Source organism: Eptesicus fuscus, chromosome 5, assembly GCF_027574615.1.
Source record: "Eptesicus fuscus isolate TK198812 chromosome 5, DD_ASM_mEF_20220401, whole genome shotgun sequence".
In the NCBI taxonomy this organism is placed as follows: domain Eukaryota; kingdom Metazoa; phylum Chordata; class Mammalia; order Chiroptera; family Vespertilionidae; genus Eptesicus; species Eptesicus fuscus.
Genome location: NC_072477.1, coordinates 64194684 through 64206718, shown reverse-complemented (window position 1 = coordinate 64206718; position 12035 = coordinate 64194684). Strand labels below are relative to the sequence as shown.

At 43.9% G+C, this 12035-nt stretch overlaps 1 protein-coding gene across 1 annotated transcript in view; it reads right to left on the bottom strand.

Moving 5' to 3' along the window:
* The window catches only part of UBR1 (ubiquitin protein ligase E3 component n-recognin 1), a 141880-nt gene extending 130849 nt beyond the window's left edge, over positions 1-11031 (bottom strand). Inside the window, exon 1 of the mRNA XM_008143048.3 lies at positions 10869-11031. Within this exon, the coding sequence (XP_008141270.2) occupies positions 10869-10949 (81 nt within the window). The 5' untranslated portion in view covers positions 10950-11031. The remainder of the gene's footprint in view (positions 1-10868) is intronic.
* Between the last annotated feature and the right edge of the window lie 1004 nt (positions 11032-12035).

Below are 12035 nucleotides of genomic sequence, written 5' to 3'. Positions count from 1 at the left end.
GGGGGAAATCAGAAGGAATATATACCAAAATGTTAACAGTGGTGGGTAGTGAGATTTTAGCATATTTTCATGGAATCTGTATGTTTGCTTACCTATGAATAACATCTTTACAGTGATTTCATATTAGGGAGATAATTTTTTATTATAAAAATCAGAACATTTTACTAAAACCTTTTTTAAAAAACTTTGCCTTCCAACCTTGGCTGGTATGGCAAAGTAGTTGGAGCATCAGCCCACGCACAGAAGAGTCATGGGTTCAATCCCTGGCCCCAGTCAGGGTGAGTTCAGCATTGGGAGGCAACCAATCTATGTGTCTCTCTCACATCGATGTCTCTCTCTCTCTCTCTCCCCTCCCAACCCCTTCCACTCTCTCTAAAAACCAATGGAGAAATATCCTCAGGTGAGGATTAACAAAAACAAACAAGCAACAATAACAAAAAAACCTGTGTCTTCCAGCCCCAGCTGGTGGCTCAGTTGGTTGGAGCATCATCCCACACATCAAAAAGGTTGCTTTTGTTTTGTCTGATTGCTTTTAGTAATTTTCCCAATTTAAGAATAAAAATAATAATTTTTTATTCAATCTCCAGATTTTTTCCCCCCAGCATCTGGAATTAAAGGAGGGTTTTCCTAATTGTTCTCTGAAAACAAGTTCTCACATCATTTAAATTCCCAAACATTCCTAACATTTCCCTCATCCCCAGGGACTTACTTCGATGCTTGTTCGAGAACATCATTCTGAAAAATAAACTTTAAGTATAGTGTATAACTCTTTTTCTAATTCTTCTGTTTTGAAGTGGTAACAACATCTGGAGGCTCTACCGTGGCAAGTATTGGGTTAGTAATTGGAGCATCTCTAGCATCAAGAAATCTTTTGGTTATACAAAGTTTTCTTGTAATACCATTTGACAGATTCATAAATGTAAGAAAACAACCTTAGTTCAACTGCTTACACCATAGGGAAACCCTAGCCTATCTGATAATTGGGTCTCTAAGCCTGTCAAAACATTTCCTCTCAGTCAACTTCCATTCTTACAGCTCACAATTAACCCAAAATCTACCTTCCAGTAACTTTTAGCCTACACTGCCTGAAATAATCCAATACAATTTACTCTGCTATTTTACCCAACAGCCTTTCAAATAAATTAAGATAACTATTATATTTCTCATTAGTCTCTTCATTCTGGGACTGAACTAAAACACAGAAACTAAACTAGGGATGTGTCCATCCCTAATGACATAGTATTCAGACCGTTCTCCATTTATGGAACATGTACAATATGCCTCCACACAGGGGAGTAGAACTATTTATTACCTTCCTTATCCAGAGCACTAAACTGCTTTAAAAGATTGTGTTCTTTTTTTGGCAGTCATATCACATTTAACTTAGTGAGCTTGCAGACAATTAAAACCCTAGATCAATCACATATAATTGTGATGAAAGATAGAGTTTACTGTATTTACTTGAGTGTAATTCATCTTCTAATAGTTTACTTAATGCCATTCTTCAGAACAAAGTCTATTTGACTTGTTTGGAAGAGTGGAGCTATAACTACTTAATGTGTTTTTATGGACTACCTTTTAAAATGCCTTTGAACATTTGGTATATATAGGTAATGGCATTAGCTACACAAGGACAAATCAATTTATCCACTGGTGGTGGTGGTGGTTTTTTTTAATACACACATATTCTGCCTTAGGAAGAGAATATAAGATATGTACCCCAGAGTTTAGGAAAGCAGATTTCATTCATCCAAAGACTTCAAGAAAAGTCTAGAAAATTGGAGCATGAACTTATGGTCGGAGGAGAAAAATAAAGAGAATGGTTTAAGAGAGACAGTATGTTCTCAAAGCCATATTCTGACTGCATGTTTAAGTATTTCAACAGGAAAGAAAAGAGAGGGGCCTTGTTTATCACATGACTCTATATTTGTCCCAGCCTATTTTATCAATGCCATGAAGACATAGTAAACTTTCTTATCATATTTACAAACACAAGGCTGGCAGGGATAAAAAATTCTCCTTAGGCTGATATTGCATTGAAACTAATAAGGTGAAGCTTAATTGTGAAAGTAAACTCCAACTGGACAAGGCCTATGTCATTCCCATATAGCAAGTAAGCTCTTTGGTAAGTGTAACTCTTCTGGAGTCTTTCAGTAACATTTATTTAGTACAGCATATTTCCATAACCACTTAGCTTATTAGAAGGGTATAACTTAACATTAAAAAAAAAGTTTGTACCAAATGCTTTAAAAAAAACAAACTCATCATATAACTATAGTTTCTTTAATAAGAGAAATGTTAACTCAGAATACCTTAGAAGAACACGTAGGAGTTCATAGTAATGCAGCCCTGGGACTAAAGAAGTCTTAATATTTTGTCTTAAGCCATCTGAGGCAATGGGTTAAAGGCTTAAAGAAAATTGTCCATTTCACAGAGCACAGTGTATGATTACTACCTTTAGAGAAATGGGTAAAATAATGGCAAGGGAAATTTCAAGTAACCCTCAAAGCCAGCACACATGAAGGATGAACAGGATTGCACTGGTTCACCCTCTGTCACTGATTTACTAGTACATACATGCATATCTACCCAGACAGACTCTATGCAGTGTTGCAAACAAAAACCTCTTTACTGTAGGACAATGCCTGTTATTAAACGTAAGCAGTCATGCCCTGGCCAATGTGCCTAAGTCGGTTGGGCTTCGTCCTGTGCACTGAAAGTTTGCCAGTTTGATTCACAGTCAGGGCACATGCCTGGGTTGCGGGCTCAATCCCTGGTAGGGGGCCTGCAGGAGGCAGCCAATCGATGTCTCTCTCTCTCTCTCTCTCTCTCTCTCTCTCTCTCTCTCTCTCTTTCCTCCCTCCCTCCATTCCTCTCTAAAAATTAATAAAAAAATATTTTTAAAAACACACACATAAGCAGTCATTCCAGGCCAAGCTCATCTATACTAAGTTACTACTCTTCCCTAGCCTCTTACAGGTAGTGGGACTGAACCTGTCACTTTGAACTACAGTTTTAAAACTTCATATCTGACATTATAATAAAAGTTGGTACTGAAAATCAGCATTTTCCCTAGCTACCCACAATAGAAATTGGGAAATGATAACAAAACAAAAAACAAAAAAATCAACAGGCACTAGGTCCTACTATGATATGGTGATAAAGTGCTTTATAAAGTTGGGATTCACAAGACCTTGGTTTTCATCCTAGTTTTCTCACTGTGTCCTTAATACAGAAAGCTGGGTTCTGGCCTAAAATGATACAGATTCAAATTTCTAAGGAAAATCCTCCACTGAAAATAGCATGTAACTTTTCACTCCTTCCTCTCTGTCTCAATATTTTAAAGTCAGCTATCAAAAGATTATATTATCTTTTAAAGAACCCCTACAGATATGAGATTGTAGGTAATTATTTCCTTTATTTTCATAATTTTGCACACATAACAACAGTAAACTTTTTTAAAAAATTAAAATCCCCCCATTTGGGTACAAGATAACTTTTGGGATAATGGAAATGTTCTATAACCCGATTTGGTGGTAATTACAAAGGTGTATACATCTGTCAAAACTAATCAACCAAACGCTTAAAATAGATGACTTTATGGTATACTAGAGGCCCAGTGCACAAATTTGTGCCTGGGTGGGGTCCCTCAGCCTGGCCGGCGATTAGGGCCGATTGGGGTCCATCTCACACAGTCCCAATCGGGGCCTATTGGGGCCGGCAGGCCAGGGGGAGGGACTGCCCGTGGGAGGTTGGCTGTGGGAGCGCACTGACCATGAGGGGGCAGCTCCTGCATTGAGCGTCTGCCCCTTGGTGGTCAGTGTGCATTATAGCAATTAGTCATTCAGTCGACTGGTCGTAACAGCCGCTTAGGCTTTTATATATAGAGGCCCAGTGCACGAATTCATGCACGAGTGTGTGTCCCTCAGCCCAGCCTGCACTCTCTTCAATCTGGGACATCCCTCTCACAATCCAGGTCTGCTGGCTCTCAACTGCTCGCCTGCCTGCCTGCCTGATTGCCCCTAACCACTTCTGCCTGCCAGCCTGATCACCCCCTAACCACTCCCCTGCCAGCCTGATCGATGCCTAACTGCTCCCCTGCCGGCCCAATTGCCCCTAACTGCCCTCCCCTGCTGGCCTGGTCACCCCTAACAGCCCTAACTTGACAGCCTGGTTGCCCCCAACTGCCTTCCCCTGCTGACTCGGTCCCCCCCAACTGCCCTCCTCTGCAGGCCTGGTCATCCCTAACTGCCCTCCCTTGCTGGCTTGGTTACCCCCAACTGCCCTCCCCTGCAGGCCTTGTCCCTCCCAACTGCCCTCCCCTGCAGGACTGGTCCCCCCCAACTGCCCTCCCCTGCAGGCCTGGTCGCCCCTAACAGCCCTCCCCTGCAGGCCTAGTCACTCCCAACTGCCCTCCCCTGCAGGCCCAGTCACTCCTAACTGCCCTCCCCTGCAGGCCCAGTCACTCCTAACTGCCCTCCCCTGCCAGCCTGGTCGCCCCCAACTGCCCTCCTCTGCCGGCCTGGTCACCCCTAACTGCCCTCCCCTGCAGGCTTGATCCCCCCCAACTGCCCACCCTTGCAGGCCTGGTCCCTCCCAACTGCCCTCCCCTGCTGACCTGATTGCCCACAACTGCCCTCCCCTGCTAGCCATCTTGTGATGGCCATCTTTGACCACATGGGGGCAGCCATCTTGTGTGTTGGAGTGATGGTCAATTTGCATATTACCTCTTTATTATATAGGACTAGAAGCCCGGTGCACAATATTTGTGCACGAGGCGTGGGATCCCTCAGCCCAGCCTGTGCCCTCTTGTAATCCAGGACCCCTGTAAACCGGCAGTCGGACATTCCTCTCACAATCTGGGACCCCTCGCTCCTAACCGCCAGCCTGCTCACTCCTAACCGCCCACCTGCTCACTCCTTACCACCCACCCGCTCCTTACCGCTTGGCTTGACGTTCCTTAGTGCTGCCGCGGAGGCAGGGGAAGCTCCTGCCACCGCCGCTGCGCTCGCCAGCCGTGAGCCCGGCTTCTGGCTGAGCGGTGCTCCTGCTGTGGGAGCACACTAACCACCAGGGGGCAGCTCCTGCATTGTGCGTCTGCCCCATGGTGGTCAGTGTGCGTCATAGCGACTGGTCGTTGTGGTTGTTTCGCTGTAAAGGTCTCTGGGCTTCTATATATATAGACTAGAGGTCCGCTGCATGAAATTCATGCAAGAGTTGGCCTTCCTTCCCTCAGCTGCTGGCACTGGCCTCTCTCTGGCACCCTGGATCTGGGCTTGATTCCCTCCAGCCGCCCGCAGGCACCCAAGACCCGGGCTTCGCTCCAGCTACCAGTAGGCACCCGGGACCTGGGCTTCACTCCAGCTGCCAACAGGCACCCGGGACCCAGGCTGGCTTCCCTCCGGCCCCTGCTCTGTAGGGAATGACGCCTGGTCTAATTAGCATATTACCCTTTTATTATTATAATTATAGATAGATAACTTATACCTCAATAACATTTTTTATTATCTGTACTGAGTTCAGAAAGGAAGGGAGAGGGAGAGATATAAACATCAATGATGAGAAAGAATCATTAATCAGATGCCTCCTGCATGCCCCCTACTGGAAACCGAGCCCACAACCAGAGCATGTCCCCTGACCAGGAATTGAACTGTGACCTCCTGGTTCACAGGTCGACACTCAACCACTGAGCAACACCAGCAGGGCCTCAATAATATATTTTTAAAATCCTCCCTATTTTCCAACAAAAATATCCTCAGGTGAGGATCAATCAATCAATAAGTAAGTAAAACAATACCCAGCTGGTGTTGCTCAGTGGTTGAGCATCAACCCATGAACCAGGAGGTCACCAGTTCGGTTTGATTCCACATGCCCAGGTTTCAGGCTCAATCCCCAGTAGGGAGTGTGTTTCTCTCTCATCTATGTTTCTATCTCTCTATCCCTCTCCCTTTCATTCTCTGTTAAAAAAAAAAAAAAATTAATAAAAAATATATTTTAAAAATCCTCCCTATTAAATTTTAAACTTTTAGCCTTATAAACTCTTAACCTTCTCAACTCCTATTTCCTTCACCTCTACTCTACCTCAGCTAGTGTCTCCTCATTCATTCATTCATGTATTTAATAACAATTCTGAAGCAATGTGCTAGGTAGTGGAGATACTGATGTGAACAGGAAACAGTTTGTACTATCAAGGAGTTTTCTGTCTAGAACAGAAGATAGACAGTAAATAGGTGTTTCTGAGTAGAGCCTGAGACATGCTATATACAAGAGTATGAAAAGGCTGCTATAGAAACATGGAGGCACATCTAAACCTGGCTCTGCCATCACAAGCATCTGATATGCCTCCATGTTCTAAAACTCCAAATTTCCCCTTTCTGACCATAACATTCAGTCTTTCCATTTATGTCAACATCATAACTTTAATACTTTAAATCCCACCAATTCCCTTGGCTTTCCTTAGCTCTCTGTTCAGTCTGGACTCCAAGGTTAGCTATTACCCCAATATGCTCCCTACTTCTGTCCTCCTTCCCCCAATCACTACCATAAATCACTAATGTTGATCCTCATTTATTCACTAAGAGTATGTAAATGTCTGCTATATCAAGCACATAATGGTATATATCAGTAAACAGTCAGACATAATCCTTGCCTTCATGGAGCTTACATTCTGGTAGGAAAGACAGACATTTAAATAAGTAAATAAAGACAATACAGTAATTACAGATAAGTGCAGTGGAAGAAATAAACAGGATACTTTGACAAAGAATAAGAGGAACCCATCTTTTAGACAGGGTAAGTATCAAGAAAAATACTCTAGGGAGGGAAAAAAAAAAAAAACAGCAAGTAAAGGCATAGGCCCTGAAGCAAGATACAGCATGGGTTTGTTTTAGAAACTAACAGGCCAGGGTGGCTAAAACTGAGTGAGAAGAAACTAACAAGAAATTAGAGGACATGTAGAGGCCCGAACAGGTAGGATCTTGAATGACTTGTAATGCATTTAGATTTTATTATAAGTACAATGGAAAATCACTGAAGAATTTAGGCAGGAAACTGACATGAATATGATTTAGTCTTAAAAAGATTTATTCTGGTTGCTAAGAGGAGAATGGACTGGAACAGGGTAAAATGGAAGCAATGAAGCCAGTTAGGAGGCCACTGCAGTTGCCTAGGCAATAGATGGTGACTATGACTAGAGAGGTGGAGTAGAGACAGAGAATTGTTTGTGTTCAAGAGCTATTATGGAAGTGTCATCTACTGAAACAGGAATAACAAAACTCTTGATCTGCCTCCCTGTTTCCCCCTCCCAAAATCTGGTCATTCCTCTCAGTATATGACATAACCATGGCCATGAATGCTTAAGTCAAACATTGGGGATGCAGATGTCATCTGTTTCTTCCCTTTGCCTCATACTCAATCCACAAGTAAATCTTTTTGTTTCTACCATACTTCCAAATTCTCTCCCAAATCCATCCTCTTCTTTCCATCTCCAGTGATCTCTCTAGTACAAGCCACCATCAACTATGGCTTGGATAAGTTACTGCAGTGGCTTCCTAATTGCTCCCCCTATTTGAAACACTTATCAGACATCCAAGTGGATATGTCAAGTAGGTAGTTGGATTTGTGATTCTGGAGCTCAGAAGTGAGATGACCTAAATTTGGGAACTGAATGCATTCAGATGGTATTTATAGCCATAGAACTAAATAAATCACATAGGCAGAGGGTGTAGACAGGAAAAAGAAAAGACCACAGTACCACGCCAGGAAAAATCTTCTGAGATGGACTTAAGAAAGTCCAGTTGAAGAAGACAGAAGGCAAAAGCTGTGTTAGACCACCCCATATACTATCTGAATTCCCAATTTTCCTCAGTCCTCATCTTCCTGGACCTAGTAAACCACCCTCTTCTACACACTATACCAGGCGTCCTCAAACTGCGGCCCGTGGGCCACATGTGGGTGTTTTTGCCGTTTTGTTTTCTTACTTCAAAATAAGGTATGTGCAGTGTGCATAGGAATTTGTTCATAGTTTTTTTTTAAACTATAGTCTGGCCCTCCAACGGTCTGAGGGACAGTGAACTGGCCCCCTGTTTAAAAAGTTTGAGGACCCCTGCATTATACCCTATGACAGTGGTCGGCAAACTCATTAGTCAACAGAACCAAATATCAACAGTACAACAACTGAAATTTCTTTTGAGAGCCAAATTTTTTAAACTTAAACTTCTTCTAACGCCACTTCTTTAAAATACTCACCCAGGCCGTGGTATTCTGTGGAAGAGCCACACTCAAGGGGCCAAAGAGCTGCATGTGGCTCGCGAGCCGCAGTTTGCAGACCATGGCCCTATGACACTGCGCTACTCTCACCTCATTCCTGCTTGGCTACTCCCTTTGTAGGTCCTTCCCTGGTTTTTCCTCCATCTTCTGTCCCTGAAACTCAATCATTCCTGTTCTGCCTCCTTCTCTCCCCCCCCCCCCCACTTTACCCTCTCACTCCATGTCTGTCTGTCTCTTTCTCTGTATGTATGTACATATATACACATATATACATACACACACACTTTCCTCCTCAAAGACCTTATCCCTCCCCAAAATGTCAACATGTCAATTCTGTACTGAGAACTTCCAATGTCTAGCTTAGTCTTCCTCAATGTGTGGCCCACAAGACCAGGACTTCAAAATTAGTAGGGCATGCTGATCTACAGAATCAATTACCCTAATCATTCTCAAGCAATGGCTTTTATAAATGTCCAACAATTCATACCTATTATTTCACTCTAATTGTGTTAGGTAGTATCAGGAATTTGAGAGCCTTCATACATGTTGATAGCAACATGACAGAAAAATGACCTAGGAACTAAGAAGGAAGTTTAAGGATAGCAAAAACTATAACCACAAACAAGACTCTAGTGGAGTTGGTAAGAGTTCTTAAACCTCTGCAACACTCCCATATTCATTATTTTTGTTTTACCTGCCTCCCAATGCTGATTTAAAATATACAAATTATTCGAATGTCAAAGAATCTTTGAGCTTGTTTTGCTTAACAGCAAACAAGAAGTAATCTGGAAAGGCAGAATCTTACTCCAGTTAGGATAAAATTAAAGATGGTAGATTTAAAAATAAAAGGAAAGTAAGATGCTATCTGGAATCCTCAAGTAGAGAAATCCAAGCCAAAAAAGTGATCATGAGCCTTTACAGGCACAAGTCTTCATCCACTTACATCACCCTATCTTGTATTAAACTCATTTGAGCACTTGTCTTATCTGTGTCACTGGACTGTGAGCTCCCTCTGGCACCTGGGACCTGGGCTTGCGTCCCTCCGGCTGCCAGCAGGCATCCAGGACCCGGGCTGGAAGCTTTTACACCTCTCTTGGAATCTACCTGCTACTTTGCAAAATCCAAAGTCTTACCCAATGAAATTTAGTATTTCTTGAAGTAGAGTTTGCAACATAATTCTAGCTCAATTCCTGTACCATTATCTCCAGTCCCAAATAAGTGAAGTCCAGATTGATGAGATTTTACTATACTACCTGGAAGGAATATATCAAAGCTTTAAATAAACATTAGTCATCTTTAGCAATACAAAATTACAGTAACACTTCTGCCCACAGCACAGTTTCTCCATTACTTCTAAGATGTAAAAAGCACAAGCTACCATTAAAACCAGATGTTTACAATTGCTTCCAAACTTTTCCCATCTTCTCATTTCTTATTATCTCAAATAGATGCTTCCTCCTTCAATACCAGCAGTGACATGAGGTTGAATAAATATTTGGGGTAGAGGATAGCTGCAAGCACTGTCATAGCTGGGTGGCCAAACCCTTATTCCAACTCCCTCCCTCCCTGGTTTCTATCTCCCAGCCAAACTAGCCAGTCCCTGGGGTGGACTCTTATTTCTGGAGTTCACTCTGTTCTCTCATAAAACAATGCTCAAGCGTCTGCAGTATTAAAATACTCCAAGAAAGCTTTCACTAAAACTACAAACCAAAGAAACTTCAGGAGGAGGCGTATATCCTACACTTTCCTGTATGCAAGAATAAATGCCAGCTGACAAAAGTCAACATCATGCCAGAATCAATATTTGAACATTTCCTACGTATCTCCCCACTAGATGCGGGAGACATCCAGAATATTACCTAATGTTACCTCTTATCCTCCTCAGTCAGTCAGCTCTCTCTCTCTGTAGCCAGACGACGGACTCAGATTTGCTCACTCTCTCTTGCCTCCCCATTCTTTCAACATATAGATCCCCATATTGATTAATGGTATTTCCCTGACTGGAAATGTCTGAAAGTCTCTTTCCCATCGTTAAAAAGCAGCGACAGAAGACGGGTTCCTCCATGGAGGATGAGGCCTGGGGTTCTCACGATACTGGACTGAAGGACTGCAACCGCTACACCTGTCGTCTTTCCCTGCCTCCCAATGTTGACAGGAGCGGACACAGGAGTGGACAGCGGCAGCATACCCTGACCCCATCAGTCCCCACCCGGCCCGCTATCCATCCCGACAGCAGGTGCTGCACCCTGCATTCCAGTCGTCCAGAGGGGTTAACGCCGCGTCTCCAGGAAAATGGCTCTTCCTCCAACCCCGCCTCAGCCCCCCACGCCAGACCATCTACCAACACCACCGGGTCTTCCTACTTCAGGACACAGACATGCTTGAGCTCGTCACCACTAATACACGACAAAGGCATTCTATTCCGTAGACCTGGCCAGCAGGCATGTGGGTGAGTGGCTCTTCCTGTGGTGGCTCCCTTCCACATCAACCCCTACAACTCCCCCTCCCCAGAGCCGCCATAAGCGGGGCAGCCCCGCATCCTCCGAAGCGCGGCAGGGAGGGACCGGGGGTACAAAAGGAACTTGCCCGCGAGGACTTACAGACGCCAGTCCCTGCGGGGTCTGGGGCAAGTCCGGGCTGACTTCCATCCTCTCCACACCCCTGGCCTCCTCGTCCGCCATCTTGAGGGAAACTGACGCTTGCAGTTGCAGACCCCCGGCCGGAGACGAGCGGAGAGACCTGTGGCCGGTTCAGGAGACGCGGGACGACACTTTTACGACGGCCCCTGAAGTCGAATTTGACGCAGGATCGAACAGCGGCTTCCGGTGCGCTTCCCGGAAGCAAGCGTCACGGGCCTTAAGGGCGCGAGGGTTCTCCTTCCCTACTTTTCTCAGTCGTAGAGCTCGGTGGCTGGAGCTCGTGTGTCTGGTCTCGGTGCTGGGGACTGTGGCGTCTACGAGGTTAAAAAAGAAAAAAAATTCGGCGTCCGTTGTGCAAGGAAGAACAATGTCGGGGCGGGCCCTGGGTCTAGGTGTGTTCTGTCTCTCAGCGCACCTGCTGCGGGTCCCCAGCGCCCACACAATGAAAAAGTACTCAACGCGATCACATCTTTGGGAAGGTAACCCGTGGGCACTTGCGCATGCGCACAATAAAACTCAGACCCCAGCTTTTTGGGGAGTGGTAGTGAAGAAATGACGAAAAATTGGAAACCTACTCATCGGTAGAGGGAAGATAAGGTAAACATGGTAATCTGCATTATGGAACACCATGCATGTCTTAAAAAAAAAAAAAGATACATCTATGTAGAAAGAGAAAGACAAGTGAGGAGGGAAAAAACAGTCAAGTAGCCACAATCCTTATATTTAGGCTTACATAAATTTAAATGCGAAGGAAACATTCTGAAAGGGAAAAGCACAAATGGTAGTTTGCTCTGAAAACCGGAAGAGGAGTAAAATGGTCAAGAGCTACTTCAGCTTCATCTGTAGTTTTAAACTGTTTGTAAAACATAATTTAAAATGTATTTTTTAATAAAGGGAAAAATAATAAAGCTCCACTTAGGAAATAATAAAGAGTTAACTATTTGGCATTAGATTAAGTCAGATCTTTCAATAATATAATAATTTTTTTAAAAAAAATATATTTTATTGATTTTTTTACAGAGAGGAAGAGAGAAGGATAGAGAGTTAGAAACATCGATGAGAGAGAAACATCGATCAGCTGCCTCTTGCACACCCCCTACTGGGGATGTGCCCGCAACCAAGGTACAT